This window comes from Salmo salar, chromosome 13, assembly GCF_965601325.2.
Source record: "Salmo salar chromosome 13, fSalSal1, whole genome shotgun sequence".
NCBI lineage: Eukaryota > Metazoa > Chordata > Actinopteri > Salmoniformes > Salmonidae > Salmo > Salmo salar.
This window is the reverse complement of record NC_138303.1, coordinates 40,075,500-40,103,411: the sequence shown is the minus strand read 5'-3', so window position 1 is coordinate 40,103,411 and position 27,912 is coordinate 40,075,500. Positions and strand designations below refer to the sequence as shown.

Genomic DNA, 27,912 nt, shown 5'->3' with positions numbered 1-27,912 from the left:
AGAGCCCTCACCTCCTCCCTGTAGGCTGTCTCGGCATCTTTGGTAATCAAGCCTACTACTATTGTTTCGTCTGCAAACTTGATGATGGTGGCGTGAGTTGGAGGTGTGCTTCGCCACACAGTCATGGGTGAACGGAGTACAGGAAGGGGCTGAACATGCACCCTTGTGGGGCCCCAGTGTTGATGATCAGCGGAGTAGAGGTGATGTTTCCTACCTTCACCACCTAGGGGTGGCCCGTCAGGAAGTCCAGGACCCAGTTGCACAAGGCGGGGTTCAGGCCCAGGGCCTCGAACTTAGTGATGAGCTTGGATGATACCATGGTGTTGAATGCTGAGCTATAGTCAATAAACAGCATTATTACATAGGTATTCCTCTTGTCCAGATGGGATAGGGCAGTGTGCAGTGCGATGGCGATTGCATCGTCTGTGGATCTATTGGGGTGGTTCTAAGAATGTCTGTGGATCTAAGAATGTGTTTAGCCTGTCTGGAAGCAAGACGTCGGTCTCGGCGACGTGGCTGGTTTTCCTTTTGTAGTCCGTGATTGTCTGTAGTCCCTGCCGCATGCGTCTCGTGTCTGATCCATTGAATTGCGACTCCGCTTTATCTCTATACTGACATTTAGCTTGTTTGATTGCCTTGCGGAGTGAATAACTACACTGTTTATATTCTGCCATATTACCAGTCACCTTGCCATGGTAAAATGCGGTGGTTCGTGCTTTCAGTTCTGCGCGACCTCTACCATCTATCCACGGTTTCTGGTTAGGGTAGGTTGTAATAGTCACAGTGGGTACTACATCTCTTATACCCTTCCTTATGAACTCAGTCACCGTATGCATCTAGATTATTTTCGAAAGCTACCCAGAACATATTCCAGTCCACGTGATCAAAACAATCCTGAAGCGTTGATTCCGATTGGTCAGACCAGTGTTGAATAGTACGAAGCACGGCCACTTCCTGTTTGAGTTTATGCCTATAGGATGGGAGGAGCAAGATGGAGTCGTGGTCAGATTTGCCGAAAGGAGGGAGGGCCTTGTAAGCATTCCGGAAGTTTGAATAGCAATGGTCGAGTCTTAGTAGCGTGATTAGCACATTCAATATGTTGATAGAACTTCGGCAGCCTAGTCCTCAGATTTGCTTTGTTAAAATCCCCAGCTACAATAAATGCAGCCTCAGGATATGTGGTTTCCAGTTTGCACCATGAAGTTCTTTGAGGGCCGTCGAGGTTTCGGTTTGAGGTGGGATGTAAACGGCCTTGGCGATGACGGGGGAGAATTCTCTTGGGACATAATATGGTTGGCATTTAATTGTGAGGTATTCTAGTTTGGGTGAACAAAAGGACTTGTTCCTAGAATTACACCATGAGTTGTTAATCATGAAACATACCCCTCCGCCCTTCTGCTTCCCGGAGAGAGATCTATTCCTGTCTGCGCGATGTACTGAGAATCCTGCTGGCTTTACCGACTCCGACAGAGTATCCCAAGAGAGCCATGTTTCCATGAAAAAAGGTATGTTACAGGCCCCGATGTCTCTCTGGAAAGAAATCCTTGCTCTAAGCTCATCAACTTTGTTATCCAAAGACTGAACTTTAGCGAGTAATATACTCTGAAGCGGTGGGTGGTGTGCGCGCCTCCTAAGTCGAACCAGCAGGCCGCCTCGAGTGCCTCTTCTCCGGCAGCAATGTTTTGGATCGGCCTCTGGAATAAGTTAAATTGCTCTGGGGAGAGTGGATAATGGATCTGCTCCGGGGAAGTCATATTCCTGGTCGTAATGCAGGTAGTTCTGGTGAGTTACCGCCGCTCTAATATCCAATAGTTCTTCCCGGCTGTATGTAATGACACAAAACATTTCCTGAGCTAATGATGTAAAAGAAAAACATACTGCAAAGTTTTCTAAGAGCTAGTCGCGATGCTGCCATCTCCGTCAGTGCCATCTTCCATTCCACTCTTCCCCGGGCACAGAAGAAATGGATGTTGATTAAGGGAGCCCCCCGCACCTCTCTGATTCAGAGGGGTTGGGTTAAATGCGGAAGACACATTTCAGTTGAATGCATTCAGTTGTACAACTGACTAGGTATCTCCCTTTCCTTTCCTTCATAGGGCTGATAACACTGCACACACACACACTCACACACACACACACTCACACACACACACAGTGCTCTGTGCAGTTTACACAGACAATTAGCCTAGGCCTAATTTAATGCAGCTGTTCCACTGGAATATCCAAGGGCTACTAATGGGTTCAGGGGAGCTAAATGAATGCATGGTGAATGTTGTCTTTAGGGCACTGCTTGATTATATCGCACTAACTAGCGTTATCTAAATGTTGGAAAGCCCTGTACGGCTCCATGCTCAACTAACCATCCAGCCGGGTCAGTGTTAATCCGATATCCTAATTATATATCCTAAAACCAATTCATGTTGGCATTGCATTCATTTCAGGTTTAGCCAAATCAACATGATCTCTCCCTCTGTGTGTGTCTGCAGGTGGGTCGGACCTACTGCTCGGGGACGTACAGGGCCGGTCCTATGAGACAGATCAGTCTGGTGGGAGCCATGGCTGAGGAGGTGGGGGACTACTTCCCAGAGTTCCTGGACATGCTGGAGGAGTCCCCCTTTCTAAAGGTCAGTCGGATGAAAAAGGCAGGGATGATTTTGTTTAGAATTCACCCTATCGTTAACAGATGTAGTGTCGTTGGGTTCAGTTTACTGGCCTACTGGGTCTTGGAAGTAGTTTAGAACATATATACTGAACAAAAATATAAACGCATCATGCAACAATTTCAAAGATTTTACTGAGTTACAGTTCATATAAGGAAATCAGTCAATTGAAATCAATTCCTTAGAACCTAATCTATTGACTGGGAATACAGATATGCATCTGTTGGTCACAGATACCGTAAAAAAAAATAAAGGTAGGGGCGTGGATCAGAAAACCAGTCAGTATCTGGTGTGACCACCATTTGCCTCATGCAGCGCGGCACATCTCCTTCGCATAGAGTTGATCAGGCTGTTGATTGTGGAATGTGGAATGTTGTCCCACTCCTCTTCAATGGCTGTACATAGTTTCTGGATATTGGCGGGAACTGGAACACGCTGTCGTACACGTCGATCCAGAAAATCCCAAACATGTTCAATGGGTGACATGTCTGGTGATTATGCAGGCCATGGAAGAACTGGGACATTTTCAGCTTCCAGGAATTGTGTACAGATCCTTGCTACATGGGGCCGTGCATTATCATGCTGAAACATGAGGTGATGGTGGCGGATGCCTGGCACGACAATGGGCCTCAGGATTTCGTCACGGTATCTCTGTGCATTCAAACTGCCATTGATAAAATTCAGTTGTGTCTGTTGTCCATAGCTTATGCCTGCCCATACCATAACCTCACTGCCACAATGGCAAATCGCTCACCCACGTGACGCCATACACGTGGTCTGCGGTTGTGAAGCTGGTTGAACATACTGATAATTCTCTAAAACGACGTTGGAGGTGACTTGTGGTAGAGAAATTAACATTAAATTATCTAGCTACAGGTCTGGTGAACATTCCTGCAGTCAGCATACCAATTGTACGCTCCCTGAAAACATGATATCTGTGGCATTGTGTTGTGACAAAACTGCACGTTTTAGAGTGGCCTTTTATTGTCCCTTATACAAGGTGCACCTGTGTAATGATCATGTTGTTTAATCAGCTGCTTGACATGCCACACCTGTCAGGTGGATAGATTATCTTGGCAAAGTAGAAATGCTCACTAATAGGGATATAAAAAAAATTGTGTGCAACATTTTTGAGTAATATGCTTTTTGTGTGTATGAAACTTTTCTGGGATCGTTTATTTCAGCTCATTAAACATGGGACCAACAATTTACATGTTGCTTTTAGATTTTTGTTTAGTGTACATGGATTCATTTAATGTTTTTGTGCATAGAGTACATATCATTTATGAACAAAGTGAGACAGAAATGGTTGTTACTTGTAATTTCTGTCTCATTGTGGGCATCTTGAATTACTCCAAATCTGCTATGGTTATTACAGTATATATTACAGTTTGTTGCTCTAACCCTCTGTGTCTTGTCCATCCAGATGACCCTGCCTTGGGGCAGTCTCTCCAGCCTGAAGCTGGACTGTCGTTCCCAGAGTGATGATGGACCCATCATGTGGGTCCGGCCGGGCGAGCAGATGGTGCCAACCGCTGACATGCCCAAGTCTCCCTTCAAAAGGCGCCGGTAGATCCCATGACAAGACTTTTATCATAGTAATACATACAGTATAAGCCTATTTATACACTGAGTGTACAAAACATTAAGAACACCTTCCTAATATTGAGTTGTACCCCCCCCCCCCCTTTTGACTTCAGAACAGCCTCAATTTGTCAGGGCATGGACTCTACAAGGTGTTGAAAGCGTTCCACTGGGATGCTGGCCCATGTTGACTCCAGTGCTTCCTACAGTTGTGTCAAGTGGGCTGGATGTCCTTTGTGCGGTGGACCATTCTTGATATACACAGGAAACTGTTGAGCTTAAAAACCCAGCAGTGTTGCAGTTCTTGACACAAAACGGTGCGCCTGGCACCTACTACCGTACCCCGTTGTAAGGCACTTAAACTTTTGTCTTGCCCATTCACCCTCTGAATGGCACCCATACACAGTCCATGTCTCAAGAGTCTCCAGGCTTAAAAAAAAGTATTTAACGTTTCTCATCCCCTTCATCTATACTGATTCTAACAAATGGATCACTAGTCACTTTATTAATGCCACTTAAATAATGTTTACATATCTTGCATTACTCACCCCATATGCATATACTGTATTTTATACCATCTATTGCATCTTGCCTATGCCGCTCAGTCATTGCTCATCCATATATGTATATGTACATATTCCTATTCCATCCCTTTACTTAGATTTGTGTGTATTAGGTAGTTGTTGTGGAACTGTTAGATCACTTGTTAGATATTGCTGCGCTGTCGGAACTAGAAGCACAACCATGTGTATGTGATCAATAAAATGTGATTTGATTTGAAGTGGATTTAACAAGTGATCATAACTTTCACCTGGATTCACCTGATCAGTCTATGTCATGGAAAGAGCAGGTGTTCTTAATGTTTTGTACACTCAGTGTAGTTTTCCAGAGTTCGGGATCATTAATTAGTTTAGCTCTACTTGGCTGTTCTAGCCATGATGTAATTTCAGCCTGCATTACCCAGGGTAACTTCGGCTATGCCTCACTGCGGGTGGATGACTGGAGTACTACCTGCTCTCCCTCTCCTCCTTGCAGGTCCATGAATGAGATAAAGAACCTTCACTACCTGCCTAGGACCAGTGAGCCCAGAGAGGTTCTGTTTGAGGACCGGACCAGGGCTCATGCCGACCACGTGGGCCAGAGCTTTGACTGGCAGAGTACCGCAGCAGTGGGTGTGCTGAAGGCTGTGCAGTTCGGAGAGTGGTGGGTTTTTAGTGTCGTTTGGGGAATGATGAGTGTTTATGAAGCGTTTGGCATTCATTCGGCTCTGCTCTCAGCTGCGATGCAGTATGAATGTACTGGTGAAAGAATTCCAGTTTGGGAAGCTTCATCTAGTGTTACTGTTGTCATAAAGGATGCCTGTTAATTGTTATAAACCACTGAGTTTTCCCGATTGTATCAACATTTATTTAGGTGTGATCCATATGTCCGGTGAGCTAACTATTGCGGTGAGCTAACTATTGCGCTGAGCTAACTATTGCGGTGAGCTAACTATTGCGGTGAGCTAACTATTGCGGTGACCTAACTATTGTGACGGTTCTTTGATCAACAGGAGTGAGCGTCCGAGGATAACCAAAGATGCGGTGTGTTTCCACGCGGAGGACTTTAACGATGTGGTCCAGAGGCTGCAGCTGGATCTGTACGAGCCCCCCGTGTCTCAGGTAGTTACTGAGCTCTCATTGAACCTTGAACATGTTAAGGTGACGCATGATTCTTCTCTGCGTGAGATGATAGCTGGTCAAATGTCAGATTTTAATGCAGAAAGCTTCAGCGGAGATGACATAATATGCCATTTAGTGAGTTAGTTTAGAGCTTTAATTAGCATAACGAGAGGCTTAATTTTGGCCACAGAGAATGACCAGACCTGTATGATCTTCATTTTCAAGAGTTCGTAGTGTTGACCTTGATACCAGACACGTCAGGCTTACTTTTTATGTTTGGGAAGGATCAGGATTAAAAAAGGTCTATGGCCGAAAAACGTTGACACAGTGAACAACATGGTGTTTGTGGGAGTAATCCTTGTTTTACAATGAGGAGAAATTAGGAGGATCAGGTAGGCCTACCCATAATCCTCATCTCCCTGCAGTGTGTCCAGTGGGTGGACGATGCCAAGCTGAACCAGCTGAGGCGGGAGGGCATCCGCTATGTCCGCGTGCAGCTGTGTGACGACGACATTTACTTCATCCCCCGTAACGTCATTCACCAGTTCAAGACTGTCTCGGCAGTCTGCAGCCTGGCCTGGCACATCCGCCTCAGACAGTACCATGAGGAGAAGGACGGGGGGGAGCACGCCCAGCACAAGCCCAACGACCAGAACATAACATCAGGTAAAATCTTTTCATCCTCCCTCTCCCCGGCCCAGTCAAATGCCAAAGTGCTCCACTGCGCTGGTCCAGCACAGAGAGACAGGACCCAGGGAGGGGTGGCCAAGACAGAGGAACCAGTGTTTCAGAAGCCTGTTACTCCACCCAGAGAGCCCCAACCAGCCCCTCCTCAGCCTGCCAAGTCTGCCCACCTGCGACCTCCATACCCGGGCATCAGCCACCTGCCACCTGTCTCTTCTGGTTCTAACCCCCCCACACTGGAGCCCAGGCTTCCACAGGCCCTGGTCCGTCCTCCCCCTGGTCTAAACTACAACTCCCCCCGACCCCACCATGATGTACAGCGTCACTGCCCCCCTGACTTCCTAAAATGACCTCCGCTCCCCTTTACTCCTTTACCTACTTTACCCTCTGAGGTAGAGGAGCTTATTTAAAGGAGTGCAACTGTGTGCATTTATGACTGACATTCCTATGTAAAAAAAAAAAAATTAAAAGGATTTTCTTTTTTCTTCTTGAAATTGAACTTTTTCCTTTTAAATTATTCCGACTATAATGTATTATTTTTATGTGTAAATGCAGTTTGAGACAAGCCCAGATTTTTTTTCTCTCAGCAGAAGTGTGTAATTTAAATTTAGAAACATTTGTCAGAAAAAAAGTGTCAGTGTTGTTTTATGTTTGTTTTAGTAACTGAAACTTAGATCCCTCTGGGGAGTTAATTAACTTTTTTCATGAGTTACCGAAGCAACTCGCTTTACCGGTCAAGATAGAGTACCATGGTATATATCATGTACACTGCCTAATTGGTTTTTAAAGGACATGTTTTCCCATCTCAAAAGGTTAAATAAAATATATATATATATAGTAAGTGCCTATTAAGTGCAAAATAAAGGGACAGGGTTGACCGTAACAGGGTTGACGATTTCATCTTAAGTCAGCCATAAATCCCCTCCTGACAGGGGAGATGAAAAAGTATTGTTTACAACAGGGAGTGGCAATTGAATGCAAGTTTTCACCACATTTTAAAACATCCTAGCCTGTCTATCAATGGATTCAGGGTTGTCACCTGCTTTAAAAACGTCAATTTGATTATTAGATGTTCAATGTTTCTTTTGAAAAAAAGTTTTAAAAAGGAATAGTTTCATCAGATTAAAACTGGAGTTCAGTTTACGTAACGGGGTCGACCTTAAAATGAGGGACAGACAAAGAAACCTCTAATCACATGAAATAAATATATGAAATAAATATAATAATTCTCAGAAATGACTTTGTCATAGCAACAAAATAACAAGGGCTTTACAATTATGGTGAAAACTTGGAGAAAGTATGGGGTTAAGTGGGTTAAAATCTCCCTGAAAGTGACAGAGGGTTGATGGAGGGACATGTCAAAATGCTGAATTTTAGCACTTTAGTAAGTCTTTATTCATCTAAAAAAAAACGGATTTATTGAATTCTCCATATTGTCTATATTAAAGGGCACTTATTTGAATATAAAAGGATTTAACAAATTCTGTATTGGTGCACATTTTCTACTTAAAATATTTAGTGGAACGACCCAGCTATGGTTTCTTTTGAGCTTTGTCATATTCTGCAGCGGTGTGGAGTGTGGCTGATGACCAAGGCATGCTATGTGTCGTGTTAATACAAATAATTACTGTTGTTGATGTTTGTATCTTAATTAATTCAATTATTTTTTTTTTTTTTACTATGTTGTGTAACAAAAAGTCAAGACAGTTTTTTGGGGTAAAAATAATAAGTTACATTTAATAGAATTATGTTATTAAAAGTGTGATCAGTCATGTAAATTGAGTTGAAAACACACAATGGAATGCATCAACTTTTCCTGTGTTTTAAAATAAATAAATAACTGTATGCCTGTTATGTATGAAACAACTGAGTGGCATTACTTTTGTAAGCATTATAGAGAAGAAATCAGTGATCCTCATCAATGGGTAAATTTACAGCAATAGGTCTTGGCTTTGCTTTCAAATTATAGCCCGTATAGAAAACACATCCACCAACTTACACACACAATGAACGTGATGTATGTACAGTATCTGTCTTATCTCACACCTCCACGAAAAATATTACCGGTACAAATATATTTATCCTAAAAATAGTTGTCCCATCGTGGTGGGTAACATTCACACTGAACAGTGCAGGTGTAGATCTAGCTTTTGTCTGGATCAAAAGTAGACTACACAAACAAACAACATCAAACAGCATGTAAAACTATCTGGATATAACATGCATCAAGTGTTAACAACAATTCAAAGTACCTAACAGCATTTGACCAGGCAAAATAGTCAAAAGTAGCCCTCTCTTAAACATATTTATCAACTCATCCATCCTTTGCCAACATGTAATTGCGTTTTTCGCAACCACAGTACAATCAATTTGTCATGAATAGCAGGTGGTTCTGTTAAAAAAAGCTCATCAGAGGTTGATCACCGGGCTGTAACAGCAGTTTGAGAAACCGTGTTTGTGTCCTTCCAGAATCGATGCAGAGGGAGAATGCTACAGTACAGTATGTCATCCTCCATGTCTGCGTGGAATACTCTTCCTTCACACTGATAATTCCTCTGGGATCAGTCACTGGTCTCATTTGATAATGACACAGGAGTTGGCAAAACAGCACCAACAGGCCTGGGACCAGGCTATCACTGGTTCAGTTGAGTAGCCGGTATCGACTAGCCACATGCAGGGTTCCAGCCCTGTGATCTCAGGACAGTGGCCAGACATGTCCAGCTTTGTTGACCGGCTGTCTTAAAACCACGTCTCAGGGTGAGTCCTCGGCCCTTTAGGCTTCACAAAACGACTCCCAAATCCTGGAGAGAACAGACTTTGTGAGACTGTTTGTGATTCTTTATGATACTTTGAGAGACTTTTGAATGAAAATGACTATTGATGGTTAATGAGATTTGCATGGATCTCTTTTGAGAATGCTTACCAAATTTGAACATGGATGATGAGGCAGAGGCACCATTAGGAGGTGATCCAGAGTGGGTTGTTGCTGGTGGGGGGGCTGTCTTTGCTGTGGGTTGGAAGAATGTGTTACTATTTTAGCTAGTAGAGGTACACTAGAGGTGGGGGGGATGTATGTTCCAGGCAGCAGATCCAGATCTGTTACTTACGTTTCTGTCTGTGCTTGAAGAACTTCAGGCTCTGAAAAAGAAAAACCGAGACTGCTGGCTTTAGATGATAAGACACAGCTGGAGAGTGGGGTAAGTTAAGACAAAGGGGGAAGTAGAGCCACACATTTTTCTAGGAAACCATACACATAATTAAGTCTGAAGGAAGAAACCACATTGAAAAAGTGGCAAGCAAGTTATGTCCAAAAAACAGATTTTCACCAAGTCAAATTCATTTGGGTTAAATGTTTCATGATGCTTGTATCTAAACCAAAGGAGATCATTTAAATATTGTTCTATACATCAGTTGTGGTCTCCATAAGCTTCAATATGAGGTCTTAAAGCTAGCATGGAAGTGCATCATTTTATCTGTGTGGGCTAATATAGTCAAAGAAAATTGCCTTGAGGTAAGTTGAGCCAATGGCAAGTTACGAAAACGTAAGTGTTTTCTTCGCAGGCATAATGCAAGGCATTATTGCTAGGATATGAGGTAACAACAAGGCCTGAAAATGTGAAGGGTTTCAAAAAAGTACAACGTGTTTTAGTGTTAAGCCTAAAATTATTAAAAGACAAAAAAGTGATTGTGATTGTGCTGAATTGTGTTTGGGAAACAAAGATAGACATGGTTTTAAAAAGGTAGTGGTGTTTCATTCAGTTCAGAAATTTGTAGGAGGCTTAACTTACCATGTCTCGTGGCTCAACTTACCCTATACCTGAGGTATGTTGAGGCAAGAGACCACTTTATGGACCAGCTATGTTTTAAAAACTGTCATTTTTACATGAATTCTGATTATTTCTAGGGTTACACGACATCCTGAAATATATGTACATATCTTTGTTAGTATTATTTCAATATTTCCTTTGACAGAGATGAATGTAGAAAATGGCTCAATTTACCCCCCTCTCCCCTACTCAAATAATAGCACAGTAAAGAAACACCAGATCCTCCATTTTTTTAACCAATAGATCAAGTCTGTCAGTTACTGTAATTCTATGTACATAGCCATTACCTTTGTTCTAGACATGCTCTTCCCACTGTTCATGTCTGATTTGTTGTCAGTAGTCCCAGAGCTGGTTGAGTTGCTGTTGACCACAGGCTGCTGATGCTCCATCTCAGCTAAGAAACAGTCATCAGATGTTTCACAGTTAGGGAACCATTTTTTTAAAGTTAAATTCAATATCATCAAGAGTCATCACTATATGGGAATAGGGCGGATGGTTGGATTACTGTGATTTACTCTTAATAAGGAGAGAGATCTGATTTACATGGGGCCTGTGTGCAGTTAGTCAGACAGAGTTGATAGTTGTAATCGGGGGTCTACGTTCTGTGCGTTGCAACTCACCACTTCCTCCTGTCGCCAAGGCCACAACGGCTGGAGCAACCAGATGAACAGTCGTCAGGTGCTCTGCACAGGAAACAGACGGAATAATCAACATACATTTTGTCTCAAACATCAGATAGCTCAATACCACCCTCCAGTGGCTTGAAAGACTACCTCCAATCTTTTCACTGACATTATGGCTCATCATCTTGACTTCTATTTTGGTAGGTGCAGCATTATGACTCAATTCAATGATCCCTATTAGGGCATTTTATTGTGTAAGGGAGTAGAGCCCAGAGCAACCATTTTAAGTAGACGGAAGTTGACTTAGTCTTTGTCAACTCCAAACAGACAGACTTGACCGATAGCAGAAGAAGGAAAACACACCAAAAAAGACAGATGGCTTTTCTCAGCCAATACTGTGAGAATAGCTTACCTTTCCGTGAACTCTTCGCCCGGACACTCTGAGTGAACAATTTACAGTGTTGTGTTAATGTACTAAAGTATAAACGACAACTGGAACATCTGAGTCATAGCATGAATCACAAGGAAGACAAAAAATGCTTAGTGATTTTTATATCTCACAGGGGCATTTAGGAAGATGAGGTAATCTATGGCACAAAGGGGTGGGTGGCAGTATCCTGTTCTAGATGTAACCATTGAATACACATGACTGTTAGAGTAAGAGACTGTAAGAGATTGTGAGTCGCACTGTCAGGTAGTGTGACCAGAGCCATGTATTTAGAGAGTTGGGCCGTTGAGGTTTCTGCATTATGATGCATTTACATGACTACAACATTCTACGGCAGCCATGTTGGCTCCACATTGAACATTCTATGGCAGCCATGTTGGCTCCCCATTTAACATTCTATGGCAGCCATGTTGGCTCCCAATTAACATTATATGGGGACTATTTCAATTCTGCTAAGTAACTGAATGTCTAGAATTAGAACAATATTCAAAATTCTAAAAGTAAAAGGCCCAACTCTCTAAATATGGGTGAGACCATAGAAATATAATTACAAGAACCATCCCCATTGGAGTATAATTATTTCTATGAGGGTGTCTCTTTATAGCCTTCACAGCTACAGCATGTCTGCTACCTTGCTCCGATTCATGATTCCATCCAGGAATCTTTTGGGTTGGGAGTTCCCCGACCACTCTGAGGACGTACCGATCCTCTGCTGTGTGGTTGTGGTCTGGCTGCTCAGACTATGCAGGCAGGGCGTGCTGTTTTGATCAAATGCAACTGCCCAAACAGTAGAACGTCAGATTAGTACACAGTAGATTCATTACGTCGATTGAGACAGAGTTTACACACAGAGTCGTTTACATGTTTATGAATTCTGTCCGGAGGGTTAACATTGACAGCAGCACTCACATGATGATGATGATGATTGCGAAGGTGGCGGTGATGAAGAGATGTGCTCACCGTCCTGCATGACCACGATGAAGGATTCTGGGGTTCTCTCAGGTAGCGGGGGAGTCAGTCTCTCTGATCATTCACAAGAAAGCAAACAAGTCAGTGAGGACCCCTCATTATAGAAAAAGTTACATTGAAAGCATAAAATGGGTGTCACTTTTGCTTACCTGGAGGTGAGAGAGTAGGGACCAGAGGGTAGGGAGGGGGAGGAGGAAGGTTTATAGATGTACAGGGAGCAGGATCCGAAGATACAACTAGGGCAGGAACTGTAACCAGGGGTGATACTGTAATGGGAAAAGGCCAGAGATATAGATTAAAATCATATGGCGTTTTGTGACTATCCCGGTAATATTTTGTAATATTTTTTCATGAACAATCAATAAAAAAAGACCTCTTTATTATTCTGAGAAAAAATACATCTTTGACAAATGTACCTGAGAGTGTTGTCATTTTAACTTTTAAGCTCCTGCTCCTCGTCCAAGATCTCTTCTCCACCAGAGCTGGTGTGTCCCCTATACGGCCACACCATTCTGAGGATGTTCCAATCCTGCTGTCCTTTGGCCTGTCCTGGACCATCTTCTCTACAGGGACTGAGAGGGGAGGGAAGACAGGAGTGCTCCTACCGGCATCGTTGGCCAACACAAAGGACTCTGGCGTTCTCTCTGGCAGTGGAGGGATAGGCGTCAGGGGACTCCCTATGGGGGAAATTAGGTTGAGAGGAAATGCATGTTCGAGTGCTTATCAAGAAGAGCTTATAAACAGTGTTATGAGTGCCTTTACAGGCCCTCCGCTCACCATTCCTCCACTCACCATTCTTCCACTCACCATTCCTCCACTCACCATTCTTCCACTCACCATTCCTCCACTCACCATTCTTCCACTCACCATTCTTCCACTCACCATTCCTCCACTCACCATTCCTCCACTCACCATTCTTCCACTCACCATTCTTCCACTCACCATTCCTCCACTCACCATTCTTCCACTCACCATTCCTCCACTCACCATTCCTCCACTCACCATTCCTCCACTCACCATTCCCCCCACTCACCATTCCCCCCACTGAGGGCCTCAGCTTCAGCATTAGAAGGGAGGATGATTTCTAACATCTTAGGTTTAGAGATGTTATCCGAGCGCTCTGAGGGGCACAGGAAGATATTTTTTAGCCCTCCAAATAATTTGTTGGAATATGTTAATCTCACATTTTAAACAGGAAGCATGTCAAAATTCACCTGCACCAGCAGCCAGTATATATGATTCAGCAGTTCTCTCAGGTAATGGAGGTGGACTGTCTTCGTCTGAAGAAACTGCACCTGGGGCAGCGTTGGTGGTGGTGAGGGCGAGGGCTGGCAGCTCCATCAGCTGGCTGTTAAGGGTCAGACTGGGTCCATTGAAACAGGGGTTCTCTGTCCACTGGCTCAGTGGAGCCTGCTCCTCCTCATCATCAGACCCTCTGGGATCCTCAGCAGCTAGGGGTGAGTCAGGCCCAAAGTAGGGGTCCTCCATGGTGAGACAGAGGGGGTTGGAGAATAAGTCCACAGGAAGCACTGGTATTACCAGTGGGGTGATCTCTCCATCCATCTTCACCTTCTCATGCTCCATGGCTATCTGAGAGAACTCCTGAGTCCTGAGTGCCTGAGGGGTTATGATGGGGATACTGGGGCTGGGCTCTTGTCTCAGGTCCTGGCTGGTGGGCAGGTTAGCAGGCTGTGTGTGTAGGAAATAAGGTCTCGGGTAATTAGGCTGTGTCGGTGGCGGGTATGGTGGTCTCTGATTGACGGCCATGTTATTGGGCTGTTTCTTGCGGGGTTGTGGTTTCTGGTTCACAGTCTGTGTTGGTAGGGAGTATGGTCTCTGCTGTTCCCTCTGACTGTCCCTAGCTCTCAGAGCATTGAGGATGGCTGAGGGGGAGCACTTAGCCGCGTCACACAGTGGGTCAACATGCACTTCTGGGGCAAAGAAGGCCACTGGTACGGCGTGATTGGATATCTCATCAGGCTCCTCGCTCTCTGGGTGCCTGGAACAAAATAGGAGTTATCCAGACATTTTATTGAAGTAAGGCCACTGGAGGCATTTTTCTCTATACCCTAATTGGCTATTGTGATATACACTATACAGTGCATTCGGAAAGTATTCAGACCACTTAACTTTTTCCACATTTTGTTACATTACAGCCTTATTCTAAAATGGATTGTTTATTTTCTTACTCACAATACTCCATAAGGACAAATACCCAATACCCCTTCACCCCAGTCTGAGGTTCTGAGCGCTCTGGAGCAGGTTTTCATCAAGGATCTCTATGTACTTTGCTCCGTTCATCTTTCCCTCGATCCTGACTAGTCTCACAGCCCCTGCTCCTGAAAAACATGCCCACAGCATGATGCTGCCACCACCATGCTTCACCGTAGGAATTGTGACAGTTTTCCTCTAGACGTGACTCTTGGCATTCATGCCAAAGAATTCATTCTTGGTTTCACCAGACCAGAGAATCTTGTTTCTCATGGTCTGAGAGTGCTTTAGGTGCCTTTTGGCAAACTCCAAGTGGGCTATCATGTGCCTTTTACTGAGGAGTGGCTTCCGTCTGGCCACTCCACCATAAAGGCCTGAATGGTGGAGTGCTGCAGAGATGGTTGTCCTTCTGGAAGTTTCTCCCATCTCCATAAAGGAACTTGTGGGGTTCTTGGTCACCTCCCTGACCAAGGCCCTTATCCCCGATTGCTCATTTTGGCATTGTGGCCAGCTCTAGAAAGAGTCTTGGTGGTTCCAAACTTCTTCCATTTAAGAATGATGTAAGCCACTGTGTCTTTGGGGAATGTAAATGCTGCTGCCTTGACACAATCCTGTCTCAAAGCTCTACGGAAAATTCCTTTGACTTCATGGATTGTTTTTTTCTCTGACATGCACTGTCAACTGTAGGACTGTCAGTTAGGATCACCAATTTATTTTAAGAATGTGAAATGTCAGAATAATAGTAACGAGAATGATTTATTTCAGCTTTTATTTCTTTCATCACATTCCCAGTGGGTCAGAAGTTTACGTACACTCAATTAGTATTTGGTAGCATTGCCTTTAAATTGTTTAACTTGGGTCAAACATTTCGGGTAGCCTTCCACAAGCTTCCCACAATAAGTTGGGTGAATTTTTGGCCCATTCCTCCTGACAGAGCTGGTGTAACTGAGTCAGGTTTCTAGGCCCCCCTGCTCGCACACACTTTTTCAGTTCTGCCCACAAATTTTCTATAGGGTTGAGGTCAGGGCATTGTGATGGCCACTCCAATACCTTGACTTTGTTGTCCTTAAGCCATTTTGCCACTACTTTGGAAGTATGCTTGGGGTCATTGTCCATTTGGAAGACCCATTTGCGACCAAGCTTTAACTTCCTGACTGATGTCTTGAGATGTTGCTTCAATACATCCACACAATTTTCCATCCTCATGATGCCATCTATTTTGTGAAGTGCACCAGTCCCTCCTGCAGCATAGCACCCCCACAACATGATGCTGCCAGCCCCGTGCTTCACGGTTGGGATGGTGTTCTTCGGCTTGCAAGCCTCCCTCTTTTTCCTCCAAACATAACGATGGTCATTATGGCCAAACAGTTCCATTTTTGTTTCATCAGACCATAGGACATTTCTCCAAAAAGTATGATCTTTGTCCCCATGTGCAGTTGCAAACCGTAGTCTGGCTTTTCTATGGTGGTTTTGGAGCAGTGGCTTCTTCCTTGCTGAGCGGCCTTTCAGGTTATGTCGATATAGGACTCATTTACTGTGGATATAGATACTTTTGTACCTGTTTCCTCCAGCATCTTCACAAGGTTCTTTGCCGTTGTTCTGGGATTGATTTGCACTTTTTGCACCAAAGTACGTTCATCTCTAGGAGACAGAATGTGTCTCCTTCCTGAGCGGTATGACAGCTGCGTGGTCCCATGGTGTTTATACTTGCGTACTATTGTTTGTACAGATGAACGTGGTACCTTCAGGCGTTTGGAAATTGCTCCCAAGGATGAACCAGACTTGTGGAGGTCTACAATTTGTTTTTTGAGGTCTTGGCTGATTTATTTAGATTTTCCCATGATGTCAAGCAAAGAGGCACTGAGTTTGAAGGTAGGCCTTGAAATACATCCACAGGTACACCTCCAATTGACTCAAATTATGTCAATTAGCCTATCAGAAGCTTCTAAAGCCATGACATCATTTTCTGGAATTTTACAAGCTGTTTAAAGGCACAGTCAACTTAGTGTATGTAAACTTCTGACCCACTGGAATTGTGATACAGTGAATTATAAGTGAAATAATCTGCCAGTAAACAATTGTTGGAAAAATGACTTGTGTCATGCACAAAGTAGATGTCCTAACTGACTTGCCAAAACTATAGTTTGTTAACAAGAAATTTGAGGAGTGGTTGAAAAACAATTTTTAATGACTCCAACCTAGGTGAATGTAAACTTCCGACTTCAACTGTATGTAAAGAAGGTATTTCAGTTTTTTTATTTTAAATTTGCAAACTTTCTGACAACCTGTTGTTGCTTTGTCATTATGGTGTATTTTGTGTAGATTGATGAGGACATTTTTCATTTAATCCAGTTTAGAATATTGCTGTAATTTAACAAAATGTGGAAAAAGTCAAGGGGTCTGAATATTTTCCGAATGCACTGTACATACAAAAGTATGTGGACACCCCTTTCAAATTAGTGGATTTGTCTACTTCAGCCACACCCGTTGCTGACAGGTGTATGAAATCGAGCACACAGCCACACAATCTCCTTAGACTAACATTTGCAGTAGAATGGCCTTACTGAAGAGCTCAGTGTATTTCAAAGTGGGACTGTCATAGGATGCCACCTTTCCAACAAGTCAGTTTATCAAATTTCTGCCCAGGCAGAGCTGTTCCGGTCAACTGTAAGTGCTGTTATTGTGAAACTGAAACATCTTGGAGAAACAACGGCTCTGCTGCGACGTGTTAGGCCCCCAAAGCTCACAGAACGGGACCAGTGAGTGCTGAAGCACGTAGCATGTAAAAATGCTCTGTCCTCAGTTGCAACACTCACTACCAATTTCCAAACTGCCTCTGGAAGCAACGTTAACACAAGAACTGTTCGTCGGGAGCTTCATGAAATGGGTTTCCTAAGATCACCATGCACAATGACAAGCATTGGCTGGAGTGGTGTGAAGCTCGCCGCCATTGGGCTCATGTGCAGTGGAAATGCCATCTGGCAGTCCCACTGACAAATCTGGATTTGGCGGATGCCAGGAGAATGCTACCTGTAAGGTTTGGTGGAGGAGGAATAATGGTCTGGGGCTATTTTTCCTGGTTTGGGCTAGGCCCCTTAGTTCTAGTAAAGGGAAATCTTAACGTTACATCGTACGATTACATTCTAGACGATTCTGTGCTTCCATCTTTGTGGAAACAGTTTGAGGAAGGCCCTTTCCTGTTCCAGAATGACAATGCCCCTGTGCACAAAGCAAGGTCCATACAGAAATAGTTTGCCGAGATTGGTGTGGAGGAACTTGACTGGCCTGCACAGAGCCCTGACCTCAACCCCATCATACACCTTTGAGATGAATTGGAATGCTGACTGAGAGCCAGGCCTAATCGCCCAACATCAGTGCCCGATCTCACTAATGCTCTTGTGGCTGAATGGAAGCAAGTCCCTGCAGCAATATTCCAACATCTAGTGAAAAGCCTTCCAAGAAGAGTGGAGGCTGTTATAGCAGCAAAGGGGAGGACCAACTCCATATTAATGACCATGATTTTGGAATGAGTTGTTCGTCGAGCAGGTGAGCACATACTTTTGGTCATGTAGTGTATTTTGCTATAGAGATATGCTTCAAGGTTTACAGTAATGCACCGTGAAAAAAACTTTAATTGTCAGATCTATGGTTGATGGGTGGGAAAGTCTTTACTGTGCTGTACCTGTGCATTGTCTGTGGTTCCATTTTAGGCTGGGGCTCAGGTTCTGGTTCCTGTTCAGCTTCAGACTCCTCACTGAGGTCAGAGAGCTCACTGTCACTGGCTGTAGGGGGTGAGGGGGCCGCTGGCACCTAAACAGTTCAACAGAGTTGCATGCTTAATCACTCCCCCTCTGAGACAGTATTTACATAAAACACAGATCACTGGTCGTAGTCTGTTTTGCTGTGTTCCTCTGCCTGTGGTTTAACTGTTGCTACCACGTAACCAAACAGCCAGCCTGGTTCCCCTAGCAAGAGTCTTTGTCCGTGTTTGAAGTAGACTACATAACAGACGAACTGCGCAGAATCCCGGATCTACAAATCACCTTTCATCCCAAATAACTACTCATTAGGTGAACAAAATCAGTGATTCTGCGCCTCGCCTTGCTCAAACTGATCCCCTCAAACACGCTGTCTGTCTCACCTCCTCTGTACAGGAGGGGGGGACTGGTGCCATGGACTGCAGGTACTTCTCAAACAGGAACTTGATGGTTCTGTACAGTAGCTCGTACTGTTCCTGTAGTTAAACACAAAACCAGTTCTGTTAGTGTTCAATCGATCCCTTATCAGTTGCCACGGCAAGATATTATTGTGAAGCATTCCAACAAAATAGTCATGAGAGATTGCACATGGGGAGTTGCTACAAACATTAGAGATTGCTAAAAATATGTGGCTCTACTTGTTACAGATTAAGGCTTTGAGTGGGTTGGCATCAGATAATGTGGAGCTACTGACCTTGTGATAATAGCTCAGATAGAGGCATGTCACACTGTTTGTATGTGCTGTATGTGATTATGCTAAAATAGCACTATGAAGTGAAAACACACACTCAGTCCTAAAAAAGCCTGTCACAACGGATGTGTTGATGCATGTGGTTATATGTAAAACCCTATGAAGAATACGAAGCGAGAACACTACCTTGGTCTGAACCACAGAAGGCCTCTGTGTTCTCATGTCTTTGACCAGGTCAAAGATGTTGAAGTCTTCTGTGAGCAGCTGGAAGTTAACACAAAGGCGTCGGTAATGATCAGTAAGGTGACACATACAGTTACAGAAACGGTATCTTTCAGTATAGCACGACATAGATACAGTAGTCTTTGGTCCTCTGCTCGCACTCTGGTTCGGAGGAGATGGTACTGTATAGGGTAGGGCAGGTACAGTTATCTCACCTGTGTTTTCACCAGGTTCCAGGTATAGTCGATGGCACACAGTGCTCCTGTTCTTCCACAGCCAGCACTGCAGGGACAAACAGGAAGAAAACAAGGTTAACCTAAAATACAGTACATTAATTAAGAACCACAAACAAGTACAATATACATTCATTTTTGATAGTACAAACTCTTTTCACCTAGCGTGATGAAAAGCCTTGCTGAGCTATTAATGTGTAATAGCGCTTTAGCACCCCAACCTGCAAACAGCAGTGTATGTGAGTGTACACAGTGTGAGCATTCACTGCACTGCAGGCTGCTATTAACGCCCTGGCTGTCAACACTGTCAGCTCTGATCTGGCACATACATTCTGCTGCCTGTCCCTGCAGGCCTGGTCCTTCCTGCTCCTGGCCCACACAGCCTAACTGACAGATAGACCGTCAGACTCTACTCAACAGCTCAGGTACAGTTGAAGTTGTAAGTTTACATACACTTAGGTTGGAGTCATTCAAACTCGTTTTTCAACCACTCCACAAATTTCTTGTTAACAAACTATAGTTTTGGCAAGTCGGTTAGGACATCTACTTTGTGCATGACACAAGTCATTTTTCCAACAATTGTTTACAGACAGATTATTTCACTTATAATTCACTGTATCACAATTCCAGTGGGTCAGAAGTTTACATACACTAAGTTGACTGTGCCTTTAAACAGCTTGGAATATTCCAGAAAATGATGTCATGGCTTTAGAAGCTTCTAATAGGCTAATTGACATAATTTGAGTCAATTGGAGGTGTACCTGTGCATGTATTTCAAGGCCTACCTTCAAACTCAGTGCCTCTTTGCTTGACATCATGGGAAAATCGAAATAAATCAGCCAAGACCTCAGAAAAAAAATTGTAGACCTCCACAAGTCTGGTTCATCCTTGGGAGCAATTTCCAAACGCCTGAAGGTACCACGTTCATCTGTACAAACAATAGTACGCAAGTATAAACACCATGGGACCACACAGCTGTCATACCGCTCAGGAAGGAGACACGTTCTGTCTCCTAGAGATGAACGTACTTTGTTGCAAAAAGTGCAAATCAATCCCAGAACAACGGCAAAGGACCTTGTGAAGATGCTGGAGGAAACAGGTACAAAGTGTCTATATCTACAGTAAAATGAGTCCTATATCGATATAACCTGAAAGGCCGCTCAGCAAGGAAGAAGCCACTATCACAAAACCTCCATAAAAAAGCCAGAATACGGTTTGCAACTGCACATGGGAACAAAGATCGTACTTTTTGGAGAAATGTCCTATGATCTGATGAAACAAAAATAAAACTGTTTGGCCATAATGACCATCGTTATGTTTGGAGGAAAAAGATGAAGGCTTGCAAGCCGAAGAACACCATCTCGACCGTGAAGCATGGGGCTGGCAGCATCATGTCAGCATCATGTTGTGGGGGTGCTTTGCTGCAGGAGGGACTGGTGCACTTCACAAGAAAATGGCATCAGGAGGAAGGAAATTGTGTGGTTGTATTGAAGCTACATCTCAAGACATCAGTCAGGCAGTTAAAGCTTGGTCGCAAATGTGTAAAGGGGTGCGTAACCGGTGGCAGGGAAGTCAGACACAGGAGAGCAGAACTTGGTAATAGCCGGAGCAGTTTAATAGCAAAACCAACGGCATAAAAATAACAAGATATGGGTACAAAACCCGTCGCGCACCAATCAACACGTGCACAAGCACTTACAATAAACAATCCCACACAAAGACATGGGGGGAACCGAGGGTTAAATACACAACAAGTGATTGAGGGAATTAAAACCAAGTGTGAGGAAAAACAAAACAAAACACATGGAAAATTAAAGTGGATTGATGATGGCTAGAAGACTGGCGACGCCGAGCGCCGCCCGAACAAGGAGAGGACCCAACTTCGGCGGAAGTCGTGACAAAATGGGTCTTCCAAATGAACAATGATTGACCCCAAGCATACTTCCAAAGTTGTGGCAAAATGGCTTAAGGACAACAAAGTCAAGGTATTGGAGTGGCCATCACAAAGCCCTGACGTCAATCCTATAGAAAATTTGTGGGCAGAACTGAAAAAGCGTGTGCGAGCAAGGAGGCCTAGAAACCTGACTCAGTTACACCAGCTCTGTCAGGAGGAATGGGCCAAAATTCACCCAATTTATTGTGGGAAGCTTGTGGAAGGCTACCCGAAATGTTTGACCCAAGTTAAACAATTTAAAGGCAATGCTACCAAATACTAATTGAGTGTATGTAAACTTCTGACCCATTGGGAATGTGATGAAATAAATAAAAGCTGAAATAAATCATTCTCGTTACTATTATTCTGACATTTCTCATTCTTAAAATAAAGTGGTGATCCTAACTGACCTAAGACAGATAATTTTAACTGGGATTAAATGTCAGGAATTGTGAAAACTGAGTTGAAATGTATTTGGCTAAGGTGTATGTAAACTTCCGACTTCAACAGTAGGTGATATGAGGGCAGCCCAGTCTCCCGTGGAGAGTGAACTGTTCCAAGGAAAACGTGTGTAAGCAGATCTGTAATTTCATACGGTAATACTTTCCTATCCTCAATCCCGCCCGTGGGTCAACTGACTGAGTAGAGAGGAGAGCATGGGTCTATGGCACGGGCATGCCTGATGCCTATGACTGAACATTCCGTTCCTGGTGGTTCATCTATCTGTGATGCCTCCTGTAAACCACGCCTGGATGTCAGCCTGGTACACGGACACTTCTATTCACTGACTACTGAAGTGTAATACCATCTGACTGGGGTAAATCATCTCTCGCAATTGGGCCTAAAATGGGGTGCTAAAGAGTGTCTATCATAGTCTTATTATAGAGAACAGAGAGAGGGGATAACGTGTCTTGTGGAAAACTCCTGATGCATTTGAGGATGTATCTGTTGAGTCTTCTTTCTGGAGTGTCATGCAACACTTGACTCAAGCCTATGACAAACACGTTGAGCAACTTTCAAAGAGGAGGCCTGTCGCCACCGATGGAATTTCCGTGTGTCACTGTGGTCATAGTATGGAAAAAAAGTGCTGTTCTCTCTCGTGTCTTACTCACGAAAGTCAGTCAACAGAGTTATTAAAGGAGGACAGGGTTGAAAAACACAAAATCACCACTAGGCCCTCAGATAAGCAACGGACTTACAATAGGTTACCTTTTCACTCCACGTGGCTTACAGTGCTAAGTACATTTGAGTTAATGTGTTAGCTGTAACCATGGCCAGAGACAGTAAGAGAAAAGGAAAATATATACGAGTGTTTGTTGTAACACCCACTGTCGCCTGATGGCCATCCGCCCACAAACACTTCCTGTCTGTGTGTCTAAGAGAAGAGGGAGGTGCCTGAGCATAAAGGGGTCTACAACAGGAGGCCCACAAGAATGTGTTCCACCTACGGAACAATGACTATTTCATGAGAAAGGACCCCACAGCATCATAGATAGAGATATATGACTGCCTAGCATTAGATGCAAAGGGAACCTAACTTTCTGTGCTTTGAGATGGTTTATTGTGTCTCCGTATCAGACAATGATTCATACACACAGTACACAGTTAACTTAAAGTATGGTGTGATTCAGTGTGTGTGTGTGTGTGTGTGTGTGTGTGTGTGTGTGTGTGTGTGTGTGTGTGTGTGTGTGTGTGTGTGTGTGTGTGTGTGTGTGTGTGTGTGTGTGTGTGTGTGTGTGTGTGTGTGGGGAGAGCTGACCTGCAGTGGATACAGATGGGTACATCCTCATGGGCCTGGTAAGCTCTCATATCCTGCAGGAGCTCCAGGATTGGAGGGATGGTGTCTGGGACACCGTGGTCCGGCCAGTTGATATAGTGCAGCTGTCTCAGGGTACGACTCCACTAAGGGACAAACAACAAAGTTCAATGTTAACACAGACAGAGAGACACACCAGGAGACCTGTGTACTCACACGGGGCTTCCTGTTTACCCCTCCCTCATGTGATGTTAGTTTTGAGGGGATTTATTACTCACATAGTCGGCACCAAAGTATACTACAATTCCACCCACAAAATATTCCATCACAACTTTGCGTTTTTAAGCATTTATGTCCGCAGATTCTATCCATGATAGTTTCTAATTAAAGCTGCATCTCAGTTTATAGTAAGGGTATAAACAGTACTTACATTGCGGTAGGTCACTCTTAGGTTCCTGCTCACATAGTCTCCTTTACTCTCCTCTGAGTCCTGTACACAAACACACAGAGTTGTCAGTTCAGCATTATTTTTCACACAGAAAACCTGCAGACGCTAGTCTATTTAACCTGAGAATGACATTAGTATACTACATTTACTTGACACGTGAGTGATTATCAATGTTTAGGCATATTTCAGGCATGTTTGAGGAAAACCCCAGAAATTAGAATCCCATAGCAAAAATACTAAGCACATCAACATATTTTTTAAGTGCCTGTATCTGGATTTTCAAAGGTTGCATTCATCTACCATTCATGACTACTGATCACTGTAGTGTAGATAACCTAGTTATGGTTAAGAGGCCATTTGACCAACCAAATCAGGAAGTGGTCAGAGAGCGAGAAAGAGAGAGGAAGTAGTCTACAACTCACGCAGTAAATTGTAAACGGGTCACACACAAAAGGTTCCTCTTGTTTCTTTGGCCAGTAGCGCTCACACTTTTTCTACAAAAGAGTAACACAAACAGTCTTCAGTGCGCATAAAGCCACAACACTGACCATTTTAATAACACATTATTTGACTATGAAATGCAGTGTAAGCAGTGGTGTAAAGTACTTAAGTAAAAATACTTTAAAGTACTACTTAAGTAGTTTACTTTACTATTTATATCTTTGACAACTTTTACTTCACTACATTCCTAAAGAAAATAATGTATTTTTTACCCCATACATTTTCCCTGTCACCCAAAAGTACTCATTACATTTTGAATGCTTAGCAGGACAGGAAAATGGTTACATTCACACACTTATCAAGACAACATCCCTGGTCATCCTACTGCCTCTGATCTGGTTGACTCACTAAACACAAATGCTTAGTTTGTAAATTATGTCTGAGTATTGGAGTGTGCCCCAGGCTATCCGTAAATTAAAAAAACAAGAAAATTGTGTCGTTTGCTTAATATAAGGATTTTTTTATTATTCATACTTTTACTTTTGATATTAAGTATTTTACTTTTACTTTTTACTTTTACTTTTGATATTTAAGTATATTAAAACCAAATACTTTTAGACTTATACACAAGTAGAATTTTACTGGGTGACTTTCACTTTTACTTGATTCATTTTCTATTAAGGTATCTTTACTTTTACTCAAGTATGACAATTGGGTACTTTTTCCACCACTGAGTGTAATAATAGAGAAGTGTATAGTGTACATGAGCATAGAGAGTGACTTACCCTGCCCATCTCAAACTCCCTGCAAACCATCACTATGACCTGATAGAAGACAAGATCACCATCAGTCCATCAGTACACCAACCCCACCAGAGAAAGAGAGACAGGGGGAGAGAGAGACAGACAGACAGACAGACAGACAGACAGACAGACAGACAGACAGACAGAGTTGTACCTCTGTTTTGTACTCCCAGAGCATCCTCCAGAAGTCCAGCACGGTGTGGGGAAGAGGGCCCTGAGTGGCAATGTAGGCCCTGGCCCCTGACACTCCCTGGGGGTACGCAGTGCAAAGTGTCACACACTTGTCCACCTGGAACTCTGCTGCAAATACTCTTCTATTGTACAATCTAGTATACCAGGACAAAGTCCCATCACCCTACCTTGATGAAGCTGGCATTGATGTAGTCGTTATCGTTCTTGGAGGTGGTAAGGGATAGCTTCACTCTGCTGTGGTCAACTGAGGGGAAATGAGGATGGTAATTGTAGTGAGATGTAGTAGTGAAAAGTTATAGTGAGTACTGCATAAATATACCACTTCAAACCACTTTAACGGTAAAAGCTGACTTACAGGGAACAATGTCCTTGTATCGGTTCTTCTTCACGTTCTCCTGCTTATCTGCTATCTTTGTGGGGTAGGTTTTGTCAGTGCGGTATTTGGTGGACTGGCGTTTGAGCCTCTGCAACACAGGGAAGTGAGGCAAATATTAGAGAACACAACACGTATGTTTGCATGTGAAGGAGGGAAGGGGTTATCTCAGTCTGGCTAACACTTCGATCTATGTGGCTAAATGTGAGGGTGTCTAATTACCTTGTTCCTCTGGGGAACTGGAAGTAAGTAGCCATACAGACAATGAGGTTGCAGTTGTCACAGTTCCCATGTCTGAGTTTAGTAACTGCCCACCATGGTTTGTATTTACAGTTCTCTTCAGTGTTAATTAAGAGGAGAGACAGTTGAGCTGCAATAAGTTGTCACTCCTCCCTTGAGCTAAATTCAGTGTTATAGTCACACCCTGTACACTCTGTGGGTAACACTGTGACACCACTGCTACTGCCAAAGCTTTTTATCAGCTCTGGCATGGCTCAAACGTACAGACATTAGCTTACTGGAAACAGCCCTAGTCACAGACTAAGAGAGGACTTCCAGTCATCAGTGACTCCATTCCAATTAGTAGTGAATGAGTGACACTCCAAATAAAGTGTCCCTTCCTGGTCCTCTGTATCTCAAACACACTGGTCTTTTTGTTCAGGCCCAGTTCTCACAGACAGCCCTAACACAAGGCTGATGCAGAGCAGGCCGGGAGCAGACATCTGCACCCTGCAGACCATAGAGCTCTTTTTGTTCCACAAGGAAGTGATGTGAGCTCTGTTCCCCCGGGTGGTCAGGACGGCAGGGGCATGACACAAGTGCGGCATGCGGAGAGAGAGGAGAGGAGAGTAGGCCCAACACCCTCAGTCACAGAGGTGTCACTCCTCACCATGGCGATGGTCCACAGGTGATGCCATCCATGGGAACAGGACCATGGGGTGGCCCGAGGCAGAGTTGGTCACACTTTATCTGGATAGTCCAGATTTTCCATCTGTAGATGCACTGCAGATTGTCATACTATCAACAAACTGTTGATAAGAAACTGCTTGCTAAGATTATGGTTAGGTAAGGGTTAGAGCTAAGGGTAAGGGTAAGGGTTAGGGTTAGAGCTAGGGTTAGTAGTTAGTTGAAATGTTACTAACAGTGTGTAGAGCGTCTACAGATGGACTCTCCAAATAAAGTGTTACTGCAGAGTTTTAGTTTTAGTGATTGATGTCATCGTGTATACGCTGCCTACTAACAGGCTTCTGTCATAACCATTTGCCTTTGTAGCGCAAGCGTCAGTCAGTCACTGTGAGTGCGCGTGTCTGCGTGCGTGTGTTTAAGCGAGTGTGCGCGTGTGTGTGTGTGTGTGTGTGTGTGTGTGTGTGTGTGTGTGTGTGTGTGTGTGTGTGTGTGTGTGTGTGTGTGTGTGCAGGGTGGGTGATGGTGGAAGGGGGGCTCGTTCTACATCAATAACATTGCATTTGCCTGTAGATCTCCTTCCTTGTATGGGGGCCTTGAGAAACAGGCAGCAGTGCAGTAAGAGGAAGCTAATAAGCAGTCGTCGGGGACTGACTGACAACCCATACAGAAACAGCACAACATACAGTAAATAGTATGTCTCTCCTCTGAGCATGACGTTCTTTTGTACAATTCTTCTTGGGACATTGACAGAGTTCTGTTCAGTGGAATGAAACAGTTTGGCTTATCACAACAGCACTCTATGTCCGCCCACACTCACATCAAAACAAATACACTCACACACACAGTTCTCTCTAAGCTTAGACAAACTGTAAACATTCAGCATCACAGCAGAGGTAAAGACGGCACCACTCCAACGCCAACAGAGTTAACCCACTTGTTGATAAAGTGAGACAGCTCGGAACCCGTCCCGTGTCTGAGAGAGGAGCCCCGCTGTAACAGAGTGATCAAATAAAGAGAAGAACTCACCAAGAACTCCCCGGTGAAGCCACTCTCCGCCTCCTCCACCTCAGCCTCCTTGCTCTCCACTTGAGCCAGGAAGCCCCTCAGTATCCAGGCTTGCTGCTCCATGGCTGGCCTGCTGGGGCTTGGCATGTGCTGCTGCTGCTGCCTGGCATGTCAGGACACACAGGGCCACTGGGCCATGGAGGGGAGGCCCTCTGTCTGGGGCCTGGGGGTGTCTCTGCTCCAAGCGGCCTGGGGTACTACCCTACAGCAGTTAGTATCACACTGAGGATGAGGGACTATGCTAAAGCACAAGGCACTTCTGTCAGAGCTGTCTTCAGTTTCGAGGAAACAGCAGCAGCGAGTTAACAGGCTCTGTGGTCAGATTAAAAATATCACCGCGCCCCCTAGTCTCTCTCTCACTGGGTCCTAGAGCGAGCCCTGTTCAGGAAGCACCTCAGCAGGGTGTGTGTGAGGGAGAGAGAAA

General features: G+C 44.0%; 2 protein-coding genes across 3 annotated transcripts in view; one reads left to right on the top strand and one right to left on the bottom strand.

Annotated features, from left to right (window-relative positions):
• Window positions 1-8,455, top strand: part of LOC106567154 (lysine-specific demethylase 9) — an 11,519-nt gene extending 3,064 nt beyond the window's left edge. The window contains exons 3-7 of the mRNA XM_014136139.3: window positions 2,487-2,624; window positions 4,087-4,229; window positions 5,280-5,447; window positions 5,797-5,905; window positions 6,331-8,455. Of these exons, the coding sequence (XP_013991614.2) occupies window positions 2,487-2,624; window positions 4,087-4,229; window positions 5,280-5,447; window positions 5,797-5,905; window positions 6,331-6,939 (1,167 nt within the window). The 3' untranslated portion in view covers window positions 6,940-8,455. The remainder of the gene's footprint in view (window positions 1-2,486; window positions 2,625-4,086; window positions 4,230-5,279; window positions 5,448-5,796; window positions 5,906-6,330) is intronic.
• Window positions 8,297-27,912, bottom strand: ptn12 (Tyrosine-protein phosphatase non-receptor type 12). Of its 2 annotated transcripts, none has more exons than XM_014135594.3 (24): window positions 27,450-27,912; window positions 25,500-25,608; window positions 25,312-25,388; window positions 25,107-25,202; window positions 24,935-24,973; window positions 24,131-24,202; window positions 23,691-23,750; window positions 23,264-23,406; window positions 19,554-19,620; window positions 19,303-19,380; window positions 18,809-18,901; window positions 18,350-18,477; window positions 13,671-14,455; window positions 13,490-13,576; window positions 12,873-13,133; window positions 12,606-12,722; window positions 12,448-12,510; window positions 12,119-12,264; window positions 11,452-11,479; window positions 11,037-11,099; window positions 10,704-10,810; window positions 9,697-9,727; window positions 9,513-9,596; window positions 8,297-9,390 (listed from the first exon to the last, which is right to left on the bottom strand). In XM_014135594.3, the coding sequence occupies exons 1-24, from the start codon at window positions 27,573-27,575 to the stop codon at window positions 9,329-9,331; spliced, it is 2,922 nt and encodes a 973-aa protein (XP_013991069.1). In that variant the 5' UTR covers window positions 27,576-27,912; the 3' UTR covers window positions 8,297-9,328.

Excerpts from the sequence above, each read along its gene's own strand:
- ptn12 (XM_014135594.3), bottom strand. The coding sequence starts at position 27,575 with ATGCCAAGCCCCAGCAGGCCAGCCATGGAGCAGCAAGCCTGGATACTG. Across the intron at positions 12,723-12,872 it reads TAAAATGACAACACTCTCAG|TATCACCCCTGGTTACAGTT; the intron begins GTACATTTGTCA and ends TTCCCATTACAG. Across the intron at positions 11,480-12,118 it reads GAATCATGAATCGGAGCAAG|AGTGTCCGGGCGAAGAGTTC; the intron begins GTAGCAGACATG and ends TTGTTCACTCAG.